Consider the following 23,701-nt stretch of genomic DNA (forward strand, 5'->3'; position numbering starts at 1 on the left):
TGGGAGGGAGCAGGAGCTGCCTGGAGCTGGGGTGAGTTGGCTCCTGCTCAGCTCTGCTGGCTGCATGAAGATTCATTTCAGTGCTGCTGGCAGCTCTGCCCGAGCTCAGCCCTCACCTCTGCTGTGTTTTGCACAAACTGAGAGCTGCAGGGTCTGAGCAGAGCACAGGGATGTGTCCTGAGGGTGGCTGTGCTCTGGTCAGCCAGAAAATAGCTCATGCAAGGTCCTGGGATGGACCTCGTGGTGGCCATGGAATCAGAGAATGGCTTGGCTTGGAAGGGACCTTAAGGATCATCTCACTCCAGCCCCCTGCCACCCACTAGGTCACACTTCAGACCACATCCCTGAGCTGCCACAGCTCACCTGTGAGGCACGTGGACAAACCACCTGGTGAACGTGAGGTGACTGGAAGATGTGCACAGGGCTGATCCTTTTGGGATTTCCCAGGCTCTTGCCTTTTTCCCAGGGTGTCTGTGCTGAGGTCCCTGGAGGTGCCTGTTGGAGGCTTGTCCCAGTCTGGAGTTCCCCTTGAGCTGCAGCAGGAAGGGTCTGTGCTCTGTGGAGTCTGGGAAGGTCCAGCCCATTGCTTGGTCTCTCTTTCGTGTTTGCTGATGGACTCTCTTGTCATCCGTGAGCTTGGGTAGTAGAATTATCTTGACAAAAGAGAGAGAGAGATTTAGAGCTCTGTAATCCACGCTTGTCCATCCTAATTATTTCCCTTATCAGCTTTCAGGAGAGTAACTTTACAGTAGTAATTAGTCTCTGCAATCCCACCCTATCTTAATAATTAACACAGAGCTTGAATGGGAGCGGAGACTCTGTTTTGGGCTTGAAAAGGTCCTTCTGGGGCGAGAGTGGCACAGATTCCTTAAGCAGCCTGGAGAGGACAGCAGTGGGGATGGCACCGTGTGCTGAGGGACCCATGGGATGGTGGCAACAAGTGGCAAGGAATGTGTGCCAGAGTTGTGTTTGTACAGTGTGAGTTTGGATGTTTTATTAAAGGCAGGGCTTGGCAGGAGCTGTGGTGTTGGAGCAATGAGCATCTGTGGTTTGTGTGGGCTTCACCTGGAGCTGTGAGCATCCAGCCCTGCAGAAAATGAGCCCATTCATCATCTCCAGTGCCTGAGACACAGCACAAAAAGGGCAGTTTGACCTAATAGTGCCCTATAGGAGCTGCAATTACTGCAGTATAATTCATTTCAAATAGATCCAGATATTTCCTTCCCTTAATATCCAGGGTGAAAAAAAGAGCCAGCAGGCAGGATTTGTGGGCCAAGCAGGGGCCAGATCGATTGCCATCACAGGCAGGGGATGAGCTGGGGATCTTGTGGAGGTGAAGGGCAGCCTTGGAACAAGCAGAGCTCTGGTGTGCACCTCTGGAGACACAATGCTTTTAATTTCTGGGCATTAAATGTGGATCTTAACCCTGAGTGCAGGTAGCAGTACAGTGTGTGATGTGATGGCCATAGTGGCAAAACTCTTGCAGGAAAAGTTGATCTTCAGCTTTTTTCCAAGTAGAGTTCAGTTAATAAAACTCAGATCTTTGGGGGAACGTGTTCATTTTGGTTATGGCCTTTTCCAGAAGCGTAGGCACAGGGTTTGTGGTGATTGGGGTGGGGCTGGCCCAGCCCCATCCCCAGTTGAGCACAGCTGTGAGCAGCAGGCGAGCAGCACTGACAGCAACGAGCCATGAGCGCCCAGGTGTGCTGAGCAACCACCAAAGGGAGCAGAGGGCACACAGGTGCAATGGATCAACATGAGGGGATAAAAGGCTGGGCTGAGGGACAAGGGTGGACACTTGCAGCATTCTGAAGTGATGTTACTCTGTATGGGCAGATAGCTGAAGCCTTCTGATGAGGTAAGGCGTTGCTGTGTATGAGTGGAAGCTTTCTGAAATTGTGTGGTGATAATCTGTGTATTGTGGTCATCTCAACTGTGACATGTGCTGTAGCACAGAAGGAGGCCCACAGAAGGAATTAATAAAAGAGGATAAAGTATGACCCTGTAAACTCCTCCATTCTGATAAATTCTGGGACATGTTTCTGGAGCAGGATGCACAGAAACCGTGGAGTCCCTTTGGATACTCAGTGCTGCCTCAACTGGAAGATCTGGCTGTGTGTGTTGAATTTGGTGTTTCTTTTAAAGAGTTTCAGACTCAGTTCAGTGTTGTTATGTGTTTCTTGGAATGCAGCCATTAACCAGCAAGGTGGATTTGGGAGCAGGACGTGGTTTGCATGCTGCTCCCATGCTGGGATGGAGGCAGCTGTAGGTGCTGAGCCTCCATCTCTGAGAAGCTTTCAAGTAAATGTACACAAAGGGATGGGTGGAACTGACCTATTTTTTCAAGCTGTTCCTTTAATTTTCAGACATCTATCTAACCTGGGAAAAATACATCTTGGTTTTTATTGCAAGCCCCAGAGGCCCATGCTAACAGGTTGTTTTAGAGCTGCCAGTAATAGTGTCTGTGAAATTGTCTGGAGGCTGGATTCTGTCACCACCTTCTCAGGGTCTCTGTCCTCACTGGCTTTTTCCATCCCTACCCCCAGTCTGTTTCCTTGTGAATCTCCAAGGAAGATCTGATTCTGCCAGCTCAGCCAGTCCAGGTTCTCCACCAGGCATGGCCAGGAGGGTCTCAATCCAGGGTTTTCAATCGGGGCTATGAACAGGGTGTGAGGAGTTTCCTTCCCCTCCCTGTGGAAGGTGTATTTCCCTTGGCTTCCTCTGAGATGAATTTGATTCCCAGTGTGCCAGGCAGGTGTCAGGCTCTGATGGATGGGCAGGGACACTGAGGAGCTGGGGAAGGATCCCCTTGGACATGGCCCTTGGCTCCCTGCCCTGCTCCTGTGCTGGGGACACAGCCCCTCTGCCACCTGCACTGCCCTTCCATCATCATCATCATCCTAAACTGCAGAGACAGCTCCATTCAATAATTCATAACCTCACAGAGTCTTGGTAATAATTAAAGGAGGGGGATAAAAGATACCCTGTGGGCTGTCCTTCCTCCAGGGTGAAGGTGGAGGAGCAGAAGTGGTGGAGACTGTTGGGTTTTTGGGCAATGTTTGATGGATACAAACCCTTCCCTGCAGACCTTCAGCATGGTAGGGATGAGGGGCAGGGAAAGCTCTCTGAAGGTGGGGAAGGCTTTGCAAGAAACTGTGCAAGGGCCAGAGAGAAAGCTCCAGCTAAGATTTTACTTTTTTGTTTGGTTTGGAGTGTGTCTAAATGATTCTCTTGCTCAAGTCTGGCTTTCAAAGGGGATTTGATCATTCAGAGACCAGGATGTATCTGAAAGCCAACAAAACTGGCTCTTAAGGGATTTTGCAACGAGTTTTGAACTGTTTTCTTGTCCTCCATGTAACTTATGAAATGACTGGATAAGTTAATTCTGCCTCCTTTGGCTCTAAGGTGAGGTGTGGGTTTATCTCCTATCCCTGCTCAGGCTCATTCTCACTCTTGCATAGACTATTCTGGAATCCAAGTAGAGAGTGCTGTGCAGTTTGATTGTTTAGAAGTCACTGGAGTATCTCATGTTCACTATTTTAACAATTGGAGAGAGGCTTTTATTTTCTCCAGCATCATAAACACAATCTTCAGTGTGTTTTTTGGAAACAATAAAGCTAAACTCTAATAACCACACATTTTCCTTGCTTTATGTGCACACATCCTTGGGGAACAGGGCCTCAAGGACTCTGCTTTTAGTGGGGTTTTAACTTGCTCAGGTTGGAAAGTGCTGGAGAGCTGGATTATGAATTTGCTTTGGTAGCTAAAGAAATTTTTTTTTGCCTTTAAAAATGCTCAAGGTGAGTAAAAAAAGCACCTCTTCAAGAAAAAGCCAGTGACATAACATGAAGATATTAGCACCAGCATCTGAAAATCAGGCTTCATTTAAATGTCATATCTTGCAAACTCCTCTGTACGAGGACTAATTAGCTCTCTTCCATCTCTTTCCCATCCTGTGAATAATATTGTTTTCTTTTAGACAAGATCAGAGGCTCTCGGAGGCAATTTATAAAGGAGGATGCTCTGCTACAGACAGAAAACCACAGCAGGGAGATGAAGGGACACAGTTCCTAAAGTATTTAGCCACCTAATGGCTTTTTATTTTTTGAGTGCAGAAGTAGGTTAGGGCCTGAGCTCCATCTGTGGTAGTGATTTTTTTGATGGAGAACTCACTTAATAAGGTAGTTTTCATCCAGAAGTGTTAAGAAATCCAAAATGCCATGAGATGCTCCAGTTTTGAAGACTTTTTTTGGCAGAGGTGAGGGGAGAAAATCATACCTGCTTATTGTGACAGGGATGGGCATTGTACAGCATCTCTAGGGTGCACTTGTAGAATCACAGGATTATAGAATGCTTTGTTTTGGAAAGGACCTTAAAGCTCATCCCATCCCACCCCTGCCATGGCAGGGACACCTCCCACTGTCCCAGGTGCTCCCAGTCCTGCCCAGCCTGGCCTTGGGCACTGCCAGGGATCCAGGGGCAGCCCCAGCTGCTCTGGGCACCCTGTGCCAGGGCCTCAGTACCCTCAACAGCAAAGAAATCCAAATATTTAGTCTAAATCTAAACTTATGGCTAAATCCTTGTGAGCCTCATGTGTGTGGGGGACATCAGGGGGGACAACCACATCTGTAGATCATGAAGACTCAGCACCAAAAGGCTGAAGGAGGGGGGACCTGTACACCCAGGGCACAAATGACCTTGTGGGGTGGAAAGCTGGCAGGGGAGGAAAGGGAAGGGGATGAAAAGTGTGTAAATGCAGGCAAGTGCCTCACTTTTTGGGCAGGGAGAGCTCTGATCCAGCAAAAATGGACAGGCTGTGGGCTCTGCTCACTGTCCCAGGCAGCAGGAGTTAATTACCAGGGCTCTGTCACAGCAGGGACATTTGCCACCTCTGTCTTTTCAAGCTAACATGGAGTTTCCACGTCCCAAGCCCTTTGATGCTTGTCTGAGAGCATCAGGGCTCTCTGCTTTCCAAAAGGAGCTCTCCGTGGAAGAGTGATAAATGTGCTTAATTTTTGCAGAGCTTGTAGCCTGGTTTTATCCCTGGATCCGTCTCTGGAGGTTTTATTAGCTGATGGTGTCTGTAGGAAAAAGTCAAAGCGACTAGACAGGAACAGCCCTGGAATTGATGTCGGAAGCAGGAGCGTGGTTTTGGAGATAATGCTTCTCATTCTTGCCACGCTACGTGCTGAGTTTGGGCAGCGCATTTCCAGTCCTGCTGGAGTTTTGCAGCTACTGCCTGGCAAAAATCCCCCTGGCTGGCCTCCCATGGGGCAGGGTGTGAGCAGGGATGGGTGCCCTGCTCTGCAGCATAGGGACCAGTGACAGTGACAAACATCCCTGTCCCTGCATGTGGCTCTGATGAACCTGGCGCAGAGGGGGCTCAGCCAGGTGTGCCCAGGCTCCAGGTGTCAGGAGGGGCTGGGTGTAGGGGGATGATCACCCCTCCTTTGAGTCTGGCAGGGAGACAATTTGCAAACATGTGTTGATGCGTTCCTGGAGGAAGGCAGGCACTAAATCATCACCTTGCATCCTGCATGCAGATTCGTCCAGGGAACCTATTTAATTAGGGGATAAATTTAGAAATCAATTATTTGCAGAAACAGTTTCTTTCCCTCTAATGAGGCTGCAGGATTCATCCCCCTCTGCCACTTTCCCATGACCTTTGTGTGTGCAGATCAAGGGGAAAAGTGCTCTGTGTCTCTTTTGTCTCAGTGTAGGTGTCCCTTTTTGGGCAGCTCCTGTGCAGCTTTCACTGAGGCTCTTGTTAGGACAGCAAATGAGACCATGCTGCTGTTGGATCTAATGGTGGGAGAGCCAGATAATGACATGGATTAGCCTTTCCTGCTGGGGAAGCTGCAGGAAAAAGGCTGGAATGGGGTGGCAGGGTGGTGTCTATGTGTGGTGTCTGCTTCAGGCTTTGGTCTCTGCCACTTTGTTGCTTCCAATCTCTGACAAATTGCTCAGCCTCTCTTATGCCTTACCCGCTTTTAAATGGGGAAAAATTGTTTTGCTCCCAGGCTCTGAGAAGCCTTAATAAATTTGGCTGCTTTTATTATTTTGGGTTTTAATGTCTCCTCATCTTACAATGCCACTCTCTGAGCCCTGCAGTGACTTTGCTGTGCTCTTACATCAGCAGCTTTGAGTCCAGGTCCCTGCAGTGGGAGTGAGCCCAGAGAGAGGTGAGAATTTTCACAGCCAATCTCAGCAAACCTTTTTGCTTCTGGCAGCCTGGGGGTTTGCAGCCTGCAAGGAGCTGGCCTTGGCTCCAGGGCTGCGGCTGCCCAGGTGATTTGTCCTGCTCAGAGGGGTCTGGCACCCTGGGATGGCATCTTTAGGAGCAGCAGTCTGCTCTCCCTTAGCCCTTGCTGGGCTTCTTTCCTTCAGAACTGTGGTGGTGCTTGGCCAGTGGGAGGATATCAGTGCCCTGGGCTGGGACACTCTGGGACATTCCTGTCACAGGGTCCTGGGCTGGGACACTGGAACATTCCTGTCACAGTGTCCTGGGAACCTTGCTGGGGCAGGTCAACATGCAAGGTTGCTCCTGGGTTAAGGTGTCACAGTCTTAGAGAGAAACGAATTTTCTGTGAGGCTGCAAGAACTCGTTTGTGTAGGTAAGAGCTGGATTTGGGGGTTGTTGAGCAGCCCAGACAAACCTGGGTGTTTGAGTGGTACCTTGGATACCTGGCAGGCTCTAGGGGCTTTCAGGGAGTGCTCAAAAGTCTGTCCTGGAGTTGAGGTAAGGTTCTTAATCCTTTGGCAACCACTGTGGATGTCTACCTTGACAGCAGAGAAGGGACCCTGTGAGTGAAGGAGCCCCCATCACAATCCAGGTGCAGGGGCAGCAGCAACTGGTAACTGATAATTTTCCCTTTAAGGGCAAGGGCATACCCAGAATTTTCAGGCTGTTTGGCTTTGGATGCACCCGCCTGGTGCTCCAGGTGACACAGAGGTGGAAGATCCCAAGTAATGCACCAGCTGCTTTTTCTTCTCTCCTGAAAATACCCAACCAGCTCCTTCTCCTTGGAGAAGGGCATCCATCTCTCAGCAGGTGGAACTGCCTTAGTGTTTGTAGAACGCAGCCAGACCTCCTCTCTCCTGTTTTCTCCTCCTCCTCTGCCTGTTCCACCTCCCCTTTGGGAGGGCAGGTCCGTGGAGGAACCATTGTAGAAAAATTACTTCACAGTCTGAGCAGAGCCCTGAGCTATCAAACTGCCTTATCATTTTAAGAGGTCTGCTTCCCAAAGAGAGGTTTAAAAATGCAGAGGACTTATAAAGCTCTTGGCTGGCTCTAATGGAGCTTGGAGCAGTGCTCACCCCTCGAGGCTGGTGCTTGCTCCTCAGCAGCTGTAAAGCAAATGCACCTCCCTGCTTTGTCCTGGAGCCTGCCTGGCTTTGCCACACTCTTCAAATCACCTGAATATGTCATGTTGCCCTTCTGCTCCTGTCACAGCTTGCAGGGAAGACAAGCACGTTCCCTCTCTGTCTCTGTGACAGTCCTGCTCTGCCCTGATGCCCACCTTGCTGTACTGGGCTGCCTTTGCCCTGCTCCTGCAGAAACTCACACACAAAGGGAAATTGCTGTTGCTGCTGTTACCTGCACATAGGGGCTGCTTTCCAAACATTTTCCCTTTGCACAAGCCTTATCTGGTGCTATCCTGACACTGCCCTGCTGCTGTGGTGTCTGTGCTAGAGGCTGTCCTGGAAAAAGGCATGCCCAGCCCTCCCAGTGCCCAGGGAAGGGAAGCAGCAGCAATGCAGGCAGCTGGGGCTGACTGGGCTCCTTCCTTCTCCTGTGGAGAACAACCCATCTGGCCCTGTTTCCATGTGCCAGCATTTCCTCTGTGTGGTGTTTGTGAGGGCCCCCATGGCACCAAGTGCCACATCCAGGCTTTTTTTAAACACATCCAGGGAAGGTGACTCCACCACAGATGATCCCAGCGCCCAGTCACACCACGGAGGAGCTGTGGCTGAGCACCCCTGGTGTCTCCTCTCTCTGAGACAGCCTCACCCAGGAGTGCTCTCCCCTGTTACCGTATTCACAGGGGTCTGAGGATGAGGGAAGAGACGAGGATCTGACCCCACGTTTCAGAAGGCTTGATTTATTATTTTATTATATATATTATATTAAGACTATACTAAAAGAATAGAAGAAAGGATTTCATCAGAAGGCTAGCTAAGAATAGAAAAAGAAAGAATGATAACAAAGGTTTATGTCTTGGACTCTCTGTCCAAGCCAGCTGACTGTGATTGGCCATTAATTAGAAACAACCACATGAGACCAATCACAGATGCACCTGTTGCATTCCACAGCAGCAGATAGCCATTGTTTACATTTTGTTCCTGAGGCCTCTCAGCTTCTCAGGAGGAAAAATCCTAAGGAAAGGATTTTCCATAAAAGATGTCTGTGACATTCCCCCTTGCTCTGCCATACCTGGTGCTTCTCATTCCAACAGAGATGTGTCACCCATGTGCCAGCAATTCCTTCAGGATCAGATCCCACCACTGGCCAGGGGGAGCCTCTGCTGACAGGTGAAGATGGAATTGAATGGAAGGGAATTGAAAGTCAAAAAGCCCTGTAATAATTTCAGAGTGCCTGAGGCACCACACGGAAGCTCTGGCGTTCTAAATAAGGGTAATGTGCTGGAGCCTGAATTGCAATCAGAGCAGCTGCAGGAGCACACAGTGTGCTGAGCTCCTCTGGGTTTGTGGAATCAGACTGAGATCTGTGGGCAGCACGGGCAAATCAATATCTGCTCCCTGGTGTGTCCAGGGACCCTAAAGCCAGGATTAGAAAGGCCAGAGGATGTGGGGATGGTGCAGAAGGCTCCAGAGCTAAGACCAAGAGAGCTGAGTTGGAGCAGCCCAACCCTTTGATTGTCTGAAGAGTTTCCAGGGGCTGGGGCTGACTCTGTCCTCCCTGCTCACCCTGCCTCATCTCCTGGCTGATGCAGACTGCAAGATCTCCATCCAAACTGAGGAGGTTTTCTTGTTTTTTGGGTTCCTGTTGAGCTGGGGATCTGCCCTCACCGTCAGTCCCATTGCTCTGGTGGTCATGACCCCTTTGGTGGCAGCTCAGTTCCTCCCACATCTCTGTGGTTTTGAGGTGACTGGTCCCAGGAGCATGCCTGAACCTGGCTGCTTGTTCTTGTCCTTCCAGCAGAGCCTGAAAACAGCCAAACCCCCTTTACTGCAAATCCCATTTTGCCTAAACAGCCAAACTCCCTTTACTGCAAATCCCATTTTGCCTAAACAGCCAAACTCCCTTTACTGCAAATCTCATTTGGCCTAAACAGCCAAACCCCCTTTACTGCAAATCCCATTTTGCCTATCCAAGGTCGTGCATGTGATGCTGCTGGCAGTGAGATGCAGAGTGCTCCAGCCTGCACTTGGTGCCATCAGGACCCCCTTGGACCACCCCAAGACCAGGCTGTCTCCATCCCTCCTCCATCCAGCATCATGCCTTGGATTTGGCACTGCTGGGATCACCACTGGACTCGATGATCTCAGAGAGATTTTCTAACTGAAACCATTCCCTGGTTCTGTGTCCATGCAGACCTGCACGCCACCAGAGCCACCCCTGAAATGCCCTGCAGGTGCAGCACTGTGTTCTCACAGACAGGGGCTTTGAAAGGAGATGATCAGAGCTAGGTTGTCATCTCTTTTTTTTTTTTTTTTTTTTTTTTTTTTTTCTTTTCTTTCCCTCTTTCTTAAATTTCTGAGCTTCTCTATTACTTTTTATGATCTGCAGCTGTGCTTGTGTGCTGCCCCAGGGAGCTCTGTGAGGGGAGAGCAGGGGAGGAGGTGTGCAAGGGAAGGAACAGGAGCGGAGGGGAAGGGAGGAAAAAAAAACCTGAGCTAATGATTCGGATAAAAAACCCCACCACATTGCCACCAAAAGACCCAAACTCTTAGAACTCTTAGGGCCTGTTTGACTGCAGAATAGCCCCCCTGGGAGCATGGGGGAAGCCCCATTTCTAGAGTAATTTCGGAACTAGTCTGCAGTGAGTGTGATAATCTATTCCGCAGGGAGCAATCCTGCGCTGGCAAGGGCACTGGGGAGAGCTCTCTGTTTATGACTTTCTGCATAAATTTGCTTTATTAGCATAAGTGGTAGCTAGCACTGAAGAATCTCTAAACTAACACTTTATCCGAGGTTGGTGCCTCTGGAGAACGTTAACTCAGGAGAGCCCAGCAGATGGAATGGGGTGGCAGGCAGGATGAGGGGTGTGGAAGAAAGGGGGCACAAGCTGGAATTGTGTCTCTCTAAAAGGAAATACAAACACTAACCAGCTCTCCAGCTTTTCCTCTGCCAGGTTAGGATGCTGAGTCGTGCAGGTGGGATGAGGAAGCCTGGCTGCAGCTCCTGCTGGGATGGAGCAGGTGGGGAGGAAAAAGGCTGTAGGAGCCTGGATCTGTGCACTGGAAATTACTCACTGGCTCCTCACCCATCTCCCCAAGCAGTTGGTGCTGACAGGAAAGTGCCCAGCAGGTCTGAGCCAGGAGGAAGCACCAGGAGGGTTTGGATATCTGGGGGTGGGGAACCTTGTGGGGATGAACTGCTCTAAGCAAAAGGGCTTATTTTAATAATGGCCTTCAAGAATGAAATAAAAATACAATAATCATGGCAGATTAGCAAGAACAAGCCAATTAAATACAACACAGGCTTTGTAAGACACCATGACAGATAAGGCAGGGCTGCAAACTCCCCAGAAGTGGTGGATGTTGAGGCATTGCATAAGGTTGGGGGGGGAGCTGGTGAATGTTTCAAGCCTGCCAGGCTGCCCTGGAGAAAGCAGAAGTGAAAAGGCTGTTCCTGGCTTCATTGGAAGGGGGAGAGGAGGGAGGAGATGGGTAGGGTGGCCAGGAGCCTGAAGGCATGGAGTAACAATCCTGCAACTTTAATATCGGCTGTTTCACTTTGTATTCATCACGCCAGCATAATCTGCTTTTATGGGAATCCTCTTGGTTCCCAACCAAATGCATTTAGGCCTCTTTGCTTTTAAGTTTGATTGTAATACAAGTTGAAGATTTCAATGAAATGTTTATATGAAAAGGTTGTGGCAACAGCAAAGGGAAAAAAGGGGGATTAGAGAGTTGGTTGGGAGGGATCCTGCTGGGGTCACTGCTGTCCCCTGCCTTGTCCTGCATGGGTGACCTGCTGATGGGCACGAGCCCAGGTCAGGGGCTGAGCCCTGGGGAGAGTTTTGTTTGGATTGCTTGTTTGATTTCCAAGGCAAACGTTAAAGACTGTAGGAGTTGTGTAAGGCACAGAGCTTGAGGAAGAGCAGAAAAGGCAGAAATGCTCTGTGTGCCTTTTTCTGACTTTCACACCATCCTCAGGTGGCACCAAAACCTGGTGGGGGCTGCACATGGGCTCAGCTGAGCTGTGTGGTGGGAGGTGATGGCAATTGTGAGGGTTTGGGGAGGCCCCTGGGTGTAGGAATGTGCTCTCTGTTGACAGAGCGACAAAACTAATTTTTGTCTCTTTAAAAGCAAAGAAGCCTAGAAGTTTCTCTCTTCAATTAAGTGAAAAGACACTTCATAGGACTTGGGGGACTTCACCTCAAATTTAAGGATAGCTAATTGGACAGAAACCAAAAAGTCTTGCTTGGGCAATTTAGTAGAAAAAGGAGTGAACAAAGAAACCAACTGCTTTTGTAAAGTGTTTTGCTAGAATCAAGTATGTGTGGCATTTGGCTTGTTTTTTTTTTTTTTTTTTTTAAAATTAAACCTTTTTGTTTCCAACACTGCAACAGAAGTCATTTTGCTGATTTTTATGCCTCCAAGGGTAGCTGGGCTATCTTGGGTGTGTTATAGACCCCTGAGAGCTGATTAGAGCTGGCTTGAGGAGGCAAATATAACACCTGGGGGAGGCTGGGAGGGGAGAGATACCTGCTGGTGTTGGGGAGAAGAGATTCTGTGACAGTGGTCACAAGGGCTCTTGGTCGAGGAAAGAGACGAGAATGTTGACTCCATGTTCAGAAGACTTGATTTATTATTTTATTATATATATATATATATATATATTACATTATAACTATACTAAAAAGAAATAGAAAAGTTTCCAGAAGCTAGCTAAGCTAAAAATAGAATAGAAAAGAATGCTAACAAAAGCAGCTCTCTCGGACTCTGTCTGAGATAGCTCGGCCCTGGATTGGCCATTAATTACAAACATCCAAGATGGGCCAATCCAGACGGACCTGTTGCATTCCACAGCAGCAGATAACCATTGTTTACATTCTGTTTCTGAGGCCTCAGCTTCTCAGAAGGAAAAATCCTAAAGAAAGGATTTTTCATGAAAAGGATGTCTGCGGCAAGGTTCCTCAGGTCCTGTGAGGATGGAGGTGGTGCTGGCCTGGGGTCTTTGAGCAGGGGAAAGGGAGAACTCTGCCTGCCTGCTGTGGGGAAGGAGGATCCTCCTCGTTTCTCCATTGTCTCCTCTCTGCTGAGCACAGTGAGCAGGTAGGAAGGGGGCATGGCAGATGTTTGATGATGTGTTTGGCTGTTTCACTTGGTGCTTTACCCACAAAAGGCTGTTTGAACCCCTATCTGATAGCTCCCCATCCACTAGATACTGAGGTTTTTAACAGCTACAGCCCACAAGTGCTTTTCCATTGCTGCACATTTAAAACCTTAACTGTATCTCATTCAGTTTTGGTGCAGGAATGTCCTTAATTTGTTCCAAAAGCTTTTGAAAGCTCTGATAACAGGCAATCTTGCTGCAGACTATTACATTCTGTCTGATGGATGGGTTTTCACTGCTGTAACTACAGCAGGTAGTGGAGTGACAGTGTGTGTCCAGTGAAATACAGGCAGAGCAATATTAGTGTCGGGTATATGAGGCCAAAAAACTTCCTTGTGTTTGGGGATTGAGGGGTTCTGCAGCTACAGGGCTTGAAATGCTTTTTTTAAAAATTATTTTTATTGTGAGTGGTGAATCTGATTGAAGGCTTGTGGTGTCCTGGGGGTGCTGGGGCAGTAAGCAGGTGCCCTGAAATGAAAGTTTAAGCACACAAGTGTTTATAAGTGTGTGGGAATGGGCACCAGGCTTGGCAAGTCCGTGTTTGTCACAAATTTCCTGGCTGCTGGGTTTGCTTAAAATTGTGAAATGAATGTTAAATTGAAGTTTCTACTTTTGGAAGAGACCTTTTGAAAATGAAACAGGCTTATCTCCAGTCTAGGCTAAAATCCAAAAAATTGCCTATATTTCAGAACTCCTGAGAAATGTTGTCTGTGATCCTTTTAAACATCCCATGCAAAAATGTGTGTGTAAGGGAAAAAAACTTGAGGAAAGGTTGACCCTGGAGGATTTTTCCTTGCTTCCCTAATGTGATGTAGCCTTTGGAACTGCAGCAGTGGGGTCCTGGTGGCATCCACATGGTGTGTGCTGTGGGCTGGGTGATAGAACCTCCTTGCTGAGCTCTTTAGGAAAGGTCTGCTGCAGGGTATGTGTGTGATGAGTGTGTAATGCTGGAAATCATCCCCTCCTGGGGGGGACTGTCCCTCTGGATAGAATTAAGATTATGGCTTTGCATAACAGAGTCTTTCCCTTGATGCTTCCCTGCTCTCCCATGGCCTGTTTGCCTCTGAGCATGATCTTGGATTTCTGCTGCAAAGCTCAGTGAGTGCTTTTGCTCCTAAAAGTAGCATTTGTTTTGATTTTAATTAGACAGGGAGAATGCTTTTCAGCACAGACCTTTGAAGTATTGCTGGGAAGATGACTGCAATTAAGCAGCCTTGATATTTCTCTCATTTTATTCTTATTTTTACGGCTGTAAGGAACCTTCTGCTTGAACCTTGTTTGGAGGGGAGATACAGGATTCTTTCCATGAGGTTCCCAGGTCTAGAAGGAGCTGCAGGGCTGCTGTGATTTAGTTTCCAGAGCACAAGCAACACCCTCTTGGTGCTGATTTGCTGCAGCAAGGAGCCTTTTATGTCAGAGGAGAGAAGGGTGGTGAGCAGGACGACAGGGATGTGACAGGGAGCTCCTGCATCCCCTCCCAAGCACAAATCTGAGCTCCTGATGGATCCAAGTGTGGCCAGGAGATGTTTGGTTTTTCTCTGAGTGCTCAGAGGTGCACAGGGGTTGGGGATAAGGAAGGTGCAGTGCTGGGAGTGGGGCAGAGGCAATGAGCAAACCCCTCTGGTGACATTGAGGTGACACAGTGGTGGCTCCAGTGTCACCAGTGAGGTGCTGAGCCAGGGATCTGGCAGTGATGGGCTGGCCTTGGCCCTGCCCAAGGACCTGTGGTGTGGTGGGGTCTCCTCCATCAGAGCTTGCTTGGCTCTCTTTTGGTCCACGTTGGGAAGACAGGAGCTTGCTCCTGGAAAATATATTGATTTCAGGGGTGAGAAAAGCTGTTCCTGAAAGATTGAGAGGAGAAGGAGGAGAGCCTTGTCTCTGTTCTTGTACCTGAGCTTGTGTTCCTGACTGTCCTGGGGCAGACACACCTGCAGACAGTGGGTCAGGGGCTGTCAGACCTGGTCTCTCCCCAAACAGGAGGGAATTGAATTTGGGTCTCCCTCAAAGCTGCTGAAGCTGTGGGCTGGGTGACTAAGAAGACCTGTCTGTCTTCCCATTGCTTATGCTGGAAATGGAAAAACAAACACAAAAGAGATGTGGTGGAAGGAGAAATATTTTTGTTCATTTTGTACGAGTATTCTTATTTTTTTTTTCCTTGGTTTGGATTCAGCTGCCAAGCTGCCAAAGCCATTCTCTGCAGAGCTCTGTGTGGGGAGCTGTGCTGGGCAGCTGTGGAGCTGTCAGTGCTCCTGGCCCACTCAGGAGCTGTAGCTGAGCCTGGGAGCTGCTGCCTCCACAGCTCTGCAGCTCTGGGGGTGCCTTTTGGGCTCTCCAAAGCCCCCGTTCAGTGCTCTGGGTCAGGGAAGGCTGGTGGTGTGTGCTGTAAATCAGGATTGAGGGATGTAAAACCACCAGAAGGTGACTGACAGGTGCAGCTCCAATGCCAATAGATATTTGTCAAGCCTGGAGGTTTTTCCCTTGTTGCTGGAGCTCACAGTCTGTGCTGAGAGTGTCCCTATTAAATACAGCTGTGCTGGAAGGAGGTTTCCATTGTCAATGCCAGCAAAGTGTGCTCTGGTGTCTGCACCCTGCCTTGCCTGGCACTCAGGGGCCTCCCTGAGCCATGAAACTCCCTTGGGCCTGGCTGCAGCTCCCTGGGAGCTTCTTCCAGCCTGTTCCCTAAAAAACCCACCGGAAGGTTAGGGCATCTTGCGTGATTTGCTGTTATTCCCTTCCTATTCTAGAAATCCCCAGGCACTCTGCAGCCCCTTGATTTTTGTTAAGGAAGACAAACATTTCTGTTCATATATAAGGGAAATAACAGGTAGTGGCTAAAATGAAATAGAAGCGGTTTAGGGGGTAAGACTCAAAATTCCCAATTTCCTTGATAATTTAGAACAACACCTTTGGGCATGGTGGGGAAAGCTGACCCTGAGCCGTGTTGTGTCCCTGCAGAGATGTCGGGGACGGTGTCGGACATTTCGCTGGTGCACTGGAAGCAGCAGTGGCTGGAGAATGGCACCCTGTACTTCCACGTGTCCATGAGCAGCGCTGAGCAGCTCTCCAGGGCCACCCCACCCAGCCTGCAGGAGCCCTCAGAGATCGTGGAGGAGCAGATGCACATCCTGCATATCTCAGTCATGGTGAGTCCCAGCTGCTGGTGGCGTCCAAGGGGATGGAGGGGATGCCCTTGGAGGAGGGGGGGTGAGTCTGGTTTGCTGATGTTTGTGTGCCTTCTTGGTTGGGCCTTCAGAAAGGGAGGGATGTGTTTGAATGGGCCAGGAAAAAACAAAAAAAAACCCCGAAAAACCAAAAAAAACAAACACCCAAAACAGAAAAACCCCCAAAAAAAACAAACAAAAAAAAAAAAAACAAAAAACAAAAAAAAAAAAAAAAAACCAAAAAAACCCCAAAAAACCTACAAAAACAACAAAAAAATCCACCAAATAAAAAAACAGCAAAAAACCAAAAACAAACCAAAAAAAAAAACCCCACAAGCCCACAAACAAACAAAAACCCCCAAAAAACAAAAAAAACCAAGAAAACCAACAAAAAACCTACAAAAAACCCACAAAAACAACAAAAAAATCTACAAAAAACCCAACAAAAACAAAAAAAACCAAAAAACCCACAGAAAAACAAAAAAAACCACAAAACCCCCCAAAACCAACCAACCAACCAAAACCAAAAACAAATTAAAAAACCCCAAACAAACAAACAAAAAAAACCCAAAAACCCCCAACAAAACAAACAAAAAACTAAAAGAAAACCCCCCAAAAAAACCACCAAAAAAACCAACAGAGTGCTTGATCTTCTGAGAAAATTAAACAAAGCAAAAGAGTGTGGGGAAGAAGCTGTTGGGAGGGTAACAAGGATCCTTGTAGTTCCTCCTGTCTGTGCTGGAAAGTGGTGAAGTGCCAGTGGAGTGTTTCTGCTTGGCCTTTGTGTTTGGGCATTGTGCAATGACAAGGTTTTGGGCTTGGCCATTTCTTCCTGAAGCTGAAGTTTATCTTTGAAGTGAGTAAGGGCTGCAGCATTTCTTGCAAAGGACAAGTCTGACCTAAAAGTAAAAAGATGATCCAGTGCTTTGAATGTCTCCATCTGGGGTGCTTGTGACCTTTTAATAATGCACTGTTTGTGTGCTGTGCTGCCTTTCAAAGTTGCAGTATCATACGAGGTGCTCGCCTACGTGCTTGGATCTGGTCCATGCTTCAGAGCTCCATCTGTAAGATGGGATTCAGTGCATTGTCCCTTCAATCCCATTGGGATAAGATGCAGAAAAAAAGAAGTTAGGTTGGTGTATCCAGTGTGTGTGCATGCCATTCATTTGCCAAAGCAAATGAAAGTCTTTTAAGGGCCTGGGGATCCCGCACAGCAGCCCTCTGCAAAAGGTGAACCTGTTCATCTCTTAGAATCTGGGTCATCTCCACAGCTTCTGTCCTTAGTTCTGGAAGGAGGAACAGAGACAATGGCTGCACAAATCCTTTCTTTTTTTTTTTTTTTTTTTTTTTTAAATTTGAACCAGCAGCTATTTGGCTTTTACAACTTAAATCTGGTTTTTTGTGTGTCTCATCAGTGGGACTTCAGGCCTGGCACTGAATGCATGTGAGAAGGGAAGAGAGGCTTTGCATTAAGGCTGCTGGGCAGGATAAGGTGCTGGATGACAGAAGGGAAAGGAGCTGGGGGCTGCATCTTACTGAGTTGGATAGGGAATGTTCTATTCCTGCTGAATTGTCAGTGGGATGGGTGTTGGAGAGGGGGAAAGGGTTAGAACTGCATGCTTGGAAAATGAGCCTGAAAATACGAGTGAGAGACAGAACAAAGAAAGAAAACAGCACAGCACGTGTGGGTGTGAAAAGCTCCATCCCTGGCAGCAGGTTTGAGTATGGGATTGTTTGGCTGCTGTGGGCAAACCTGAGCCGTGGAGAATTGTGCTGTGTCTGTGAGGTGACGCTTTCTCTGCAGCCTGCTTGAAATGCAGATTTTCTGTAGTGTAGAGAGATTCAGTCCTGGTCCTCAGCCCTTGCTGAAGATGATCTCTAAAATACAGGAGATGATTGTAATGAGTGGATGCTTGGGAAGTTCCTTTGGGAAGCTCCAGCTCAGAGCTTTCCTTTGCTGCACCTCGGAATGGGGGATGGAGCTGACAGCACTGCTGGCCATGTCACAGAAATGTCACAGGAATGGGTTTGGCCTCTAATCCCAGTTTAGCCAGGGAAAAATGGGCTTTGCCAGTGGTGTGGGAGCACTCACGGCTTTGCTGTGAGAGTTCATTCCTGCCCTGTACCTCTTTCCCTTCTGCCACACACAGTCAGCTGTAATTCCTCTGTCTTTATAAATCCTGGCATTCCCTGCAGCAGGAGCTGAGGTCCTGGGCATGGATCTGGGTCTGGGATGGGGTCTGGGCTGCACAAGTGTCCCTGGGGAGGCAGGAGCCCTGCAGATCCCTTCCCTGGGTCAGGACTGCAGCACAGGCTTGAAACTTTGCCCAGATTTTTTTCAGAAGGTTCATTAACTTTTTGAGTGAACCCAAGCCAAGTTTTGAGTTACCAGCAAAGATGATTCTGTTTTGTTGGTTTGTTACTTTTTATTTTATTTTTTTTTTCCTTCTTTGAGGCCTCATGGAGCTCTGAGGGGAAATGAAATGGGCACAGCTGTTTGTTTCTTGGGTGGAATATCTCACCCAGGTCCTTGGCCTGCTCTCCCACTCATTTATTTCCTTTTCTGACCCCAGCTGGAGCACATCCCAGAGGGTTCCCATCACTTGGGCTCTCCTACCCCAGCAGTGGGGTTCCCTGGCTGTGCTGTGCTTGGCACAGGGAGGGCCCTGGGTCCCCCCTCCTGTCCCACACCCTCTATGTCCATATCCCTTTTACCTTGGGATACAACCTGTGTCCTCCTTGGATCCAAATACTTTTCCTTCCTCTCCAAATACTTTTCCTTCCTCTTCCTACCACGAAGCCCAGTGTCTCCTGTGTGTGTTTTTATGAACTAAACCACCATCACTGCTGTGGACAGAATTCCAGCCCAGCCCAGTGCTGCCCTGGCACTCTGTGTGCCCTGTCCATCATCAGCCCACATCCCACCCCAGGGGACAGGAGGGGACATGGCCAAGTGCTTCCTTATCTCCCTTAAGTGGCTCTAACACTTGATTTTACCTCTTCCCGCCTGTTCCAGGTGGTTTAGAGGAGCTGGGGAAGGTTTGCCTGGGGGATCTGGTTAATCCCTCTGCTAGGGAGCACTTGGCACAGTTATTGGGCAGTGAGGCATCTCCAAGGCAGGACCTGGTTGGGTTTCTGAAGGTGTTTATGGCCTGGCTGGGAGCTCCTGCCCCCTCTGTGCTGCGTGGGGGCTCCGGGGAGGTGCAAATCCTACGTTTATTCCTCTTTCCAGTGGTTCTGGCTGTCAGTCCCTGGCTTTTTGGGATTGGTTTGCTTCCAGTGCAGCAGGAAAGTGTCCATGGGCCGTGTCCCTGTGGCCACCATCTACCCTGCAAAGCACTGACTGACTGTCACCCTCTTCACACCTCCCTTCTCGAGCTCAAGGGCATCTTTGACAGCTAGATAATACTTAATTTTTATTTTTTCTTCCTTTCCTAACTGTTTTTTCTTAATCTCTCCCCAGTGAGACATAACATTAATTACTGCAGTTAAAGGGAATTCAGTCTCCATTACTCTCTGCCACCCATTTCCTCTTGGCTTGAGCATCTGAAATTTGTCTCCCAAATGAAAAGAAGGGATAAAGGGAAACGAAAAACAAATATGCAAATGCAAGATTTTATTTATTTACCCTTTTTTTTTAAGCACAGTGTCAAGTAGAAAGGAATCAATATTTTTGTCATTATGCCCGTTGTGTTTTTTCACCATAATCTCAGCTGTCATTTGGGTTTAATTGTGTTGTTTCCTGTTGTGTGGAAGTAAATCTTATCTGTTTTGGATTAAAATTCAATGAAGGTCACAGCAGCTCGAAAACTTACCAGGCTGCAGCAATTAATGTTCATTTGGCTTTGATAAATTGGAATGTTCCCCACAATGGGACTAGAGTGGATTTCAGAAGCAATAATTCTTCCATTAACTCAATGATTCCCTGTGTGATGGAGCATCTTGTCACTGCTCTGTTTGTCATCTGTCACTTCAAGGATCTGGGCATATGCCTGATATGATTTATCATGATTATTGGGGCTGCATGTGTCAAAACATTTTAAACCACTAATTATTCCAGCCTTGTAAATTGCTGAATTTAACAAAACATAAGAGAGATTTATTTTTTTTGTTGTTCCTCACTGCCTCGTGTCCCAGTTTAATTATTGTTTTGTGTGGTGTTAAATGCAGCCCTGGGGCTGTCTGGAGGCTTTGGCCAAAGAGGGGTTGTTTGTCAGGGGTGGCTCTGGGTGGGACAGACAGGTTTGATCTCTGCACTGACCCTTTGATCATTGCACCCTGTGAGTGTGGGGATGCAGCTTTGGGGAGAGGATGCAAAGCCCCATCCCATCCTGCTGGTGGTTTGATGGGATTTCCTCTCTTGTGAGTGGTGCCAATATAAAAATAAATCTCTCTTATATGGGATACCAGAGCCAGGACCATCCCTGCAAGCTGGGAGGTTTAGAAAGGTGCTCTGTGCTGCCTCTGCTCCAGCAGAAATAAGCTGGATTTTTGGAGAGTGGTCACGAGGAAAAGCCTTGTTGCATCTCATGCCATCCCCTTGCAAGGGACCATTAAAGTGTCTGCAGTAAAAGGTGACCAGACCTCATCAGGCTGCTTTAAAAAAAAAAAAATTACTATTTTTTATTTTTAATGCCCACTTTCTGCTGGCTGTGCTGGCAGCAGACAAGTTATCTGCTGCCTTCTAGGTCTCCCTGAGGATTTTCTTTAACTCATATTCGTGGAGTTTCCCTTTTTCTTCCTCTTCCCATACATCCTGATGTTTCCCTAATGATCAGCTGCTGGTCCTGTGCTCCATCAGCCCCTGTATTTACACCCTGAGCTGGGTGTAAATTGTGCTCTTAACTCTTCTCTCTGCTGTCACACCCTGCTCTGAGGTGGAGCTGGGAAGGAATCCTGGGCCCTGTCCTTGGGGCTGCCTCAGGCTGGGGCAGCTCTCCAGTTCCTTAAGGAAAAGAGCAAGTAAGTTTTTAGGAGCTCTGATCACCTTTAGGGAAAAAAAATCTTCCCTGTGAGGGTGGGCAGGCCCTGGCACAGGGTGCCCAGAGCAGCTGGGGCTGCCCCTGGATCCCTGGCAGTGCCCAAGGCCAGGCTGGATGGGGCTGGGAGCACCTGGGACAGTGGGAGGTGTCCCTGGGGTGGCACTGGATGGGCTTTAAGTTCCTGTGGTGGTGTTTGCAGGGGTCTTGGGATGAGGGAAGAGATGGGAATGTTGACTCCGTGTTTCAGAAGGCTGATTTATTGTTTTATGATATATATTATATTAAAACTATACTAAAAGAATAGAAGAAAGGATTTCATCAGAAGGCTAGCACAGAATAGAAAAGGAATCAATAACAAAAGTTTGTGGCTCAGACAGAGAGTCCGAGCCAGCTGACTGTGATTGGCCATTAATTAGAAACAACCACATGAGACCAATCACAGGTGCACCTGTTGCATTCCACAGCAGCAGATAACCATTGTTTACATTTTGTTCCTGAGGCCTCTCAGCTTCTGAGGAGAAAAAATCCTAAGGAAAGGATTTTTCATAAAATGTGTCTGTGACAGGTTCCCTCCCAACCCAAGCCATTCCATGATTCTATGGTTGCTCTCCTTCCCACAGGTGGATATAACATCCTACCAGTGCAGCTGGGCCTGAGTGGGAGGGGAGAGGAGGCTGAAATCCTTCTCAGAGCTGGGCTGATTCCCATTGTCCCCAGCAAAGAGCTCTCAGGGGTGACTCCAGATCCTGTGGGCTTTGGGGACATCCTCACTTGGTCTCCTTCAAACCCAGCCTTCCCTCAGCTTGGCCATTCTTTGGGGGGTTCCTCATTTCCCTACTGTAGGAGCATCGGGGGTAGGACGGTGGGGATGGATGGAGACGAGAGATCTCTGAGCCAGGTCTGGAACTTGGGGTTTATTGCAAAGGGCCTGGGTGCAGGGCCCTGCTGGGAGCTGCCAGCCACAGCTCAGAGCAGGCTGAGAGAAGAGAGGGGGAGAGAGGATGAGAGGGTGAGAGAGTAAGACGGGTAAGAGAGCGAGGTTCCCATTACAATACAATAAATCTTCTTCTGTGTTGAATATTCTGATTCTCACTAACCAATCTAGTACAAGATACAAATCCTATAGCATTTACATACAGACTATAAGAATCATTACATTACCATCCTGTGTTACATTTTAAACCCTAAAAACTCCTCTTTGGGCCCCTTCTGCCAAGCTGTAGGGTCTGCTCTGACCCTTGGGCCTGTCTGCAAGCAGAGGGTGTTGTTCCATCAAAAGGGGATCACCTTCAGCTGGCCACGCCATTGTTTTCCAGTTGTTCAGTAACTGAGGTATCTCAAAGCTGCTTTCATTTCAATCTCACTTATAGTTTCTATATTTTCAAAATCTTTTGCCAGACAATCATATTGATAAGGCTTTCCTGTTTCATCTTCCCCAACACCTACCCTGCAGTATTTTATCTTCCTTGGTGCAAAACTTCCCAGTGGATTCCATTCCCTCCCTCCCTTGTGCTTGCATGGTGCTGTGGGATTGCTGGCAGCACCAGTGGACCTGGCTTCTCCAGAGATGCAAAACCCTGCTCGAGCCTTCTTCTGGCTCCTTGCAGCTTGTCTTGCTGATGGCAGCACTGGAGCTCCTGTCAGCCAGCTCAATGGGAGAAAAAAACCCTGGTGTGACATGAGTAATGAGGTAGTGAAGAAGGCACAACATCTGTGTCATCATTTCTGCACCAGGAGGTCAACCAGATTCATCAAACATGCACTTCCAGCTTGTGATGTGTTTAGAAATTAATTAAGATAGGGAGAGAATTGCTGCAGCAGCAGATTTTCTTATCTGAAAGGTATTAAAAAGCTAAATTGATCTCCAATGAGCTGTTTTTATTTAAAAGAAACCCAAAACGTAAAAGAAAAGCTCTAAAACCCCTGGGTTCAGCGTGTCTCTGTGTGAGAATCACGTGTGGGGAGAGCAGGAGGAGCTGCCCACCCTGATGTGGAGGTGGACAAGCATCCCCAGCTCCCTGGGATGGGGATGGGAGCTGCAGGCTCTGTGCTGATGGCAACCCAAGCAACCCTCAGACCTTCACCAATCCTCCCCACGCTGCTGGAGGTGGCCCTCAGGTCTTTCCTGAGCTTCTCCAGGGTTCCTGAGGGACTGGGAATGGATTTCTGTTGGCTTCTGCTGGATTTCAGGGTGGGACTGAGTGCCTGCAGGCTGCGTGGCTCAGGGGGCTGGAGCTCAGCCCAGTGGAAGCTGAATCACAGAATCCTGAAGCCACCAGTCATGCAGGAGCACTGGAACTGGGGCACAGAGGGGTTGTTTTTGGCCTATGCTGGAAGAAAATCCCACTCCTGTCACCGTGGTGGCATCTGCTCTCTCCCAGGATGGGACATGCTTTGGCTCCAAGCTCCATTTCCATTTTAATGTGCCATTAACCAACTTCTTGCTGTCTGGGAGAAGGAGCCTCTTTCATCCACCTTCCCCCTCCTCTCCACTCTCCTTTGCAGAGCTGGTATAAAACAGAGACTAAATGTAGTTAATGATGTGCTCTGATATTTAGGGAATTAATTTTGGGGGATTTGTCTTCAAATTGTCACTTTTGTGACAATGACACCTGTTATGCTAATAATTTTTCACCAGTCTCTCTCAGTTCTCCACCTTAGCTCCAGTGAATACATTAGACCCTCCATGGCTTCCTCTCCATCAGACTTTTTCCACCCCACTGTGTTAAAATATGTAACTGGAGTGTTTGATTTGCATCTCTGATAAAGGAAGGCTGAATAAACACTTTCAGTTCATCTGAACTAAGCAGCAAACTTAACTTGCTCATCTCATCCCCAGAGCAATTGAAAATTGAGGGGAAAAGCAGCCATGGGAAGCACTGGGAAGGGGTTTTGCAGATGGCATCGAGGGTATGGGAGGGATTTGCAGCCTGAGAAGATTTCCCCAGCCTGGAAAAATGCTGAGAATTGAGCACGGGAGGGAAAACCTAAAAACTCCCATTGGAAAAGTGGCCACGGTTGTCATGGGGTGT

At 48.3% G+C, this 23,701-nt stretch overlaps 1 protein-coding gene across 1 annotated transcript in view; it reads left to right on the forward strand.

Moving 5' to 3' along the window:
- ASTN2 (astrotactin 2) overlaps positions 1–23,701 on the forward strand; it is a 353,207-nt gene that overhangs the window by 40,723 nt on the left and 288,783 nt on the right. The window contains exon 2 of the mRNA XM_030961750.1: positions 15,482–15,669. Within this exon, the coding sequence (XP_030817610.1) occupies positions 15,482–15,669 (188 nt within the window). The remainder of the gene's footprint in view (positions 1–15,481; positions 15,670–23,701) is intronic.

This window comes from Camarhynchus parvulus, chromosome 17 (genome assembly GCF_901933205.1).
Source record: "Camarhynchus parvulus chromosome 17, STF_HiC, whole genome shotgun sequence".
NCBI classification, from domain to species: domain Eukaryota; kingdom Metazoa; phylum Chordata; class Aves; order Passeriformes; family Thraupidae; genus Camarhynchus; species Camarhynchus parvulus.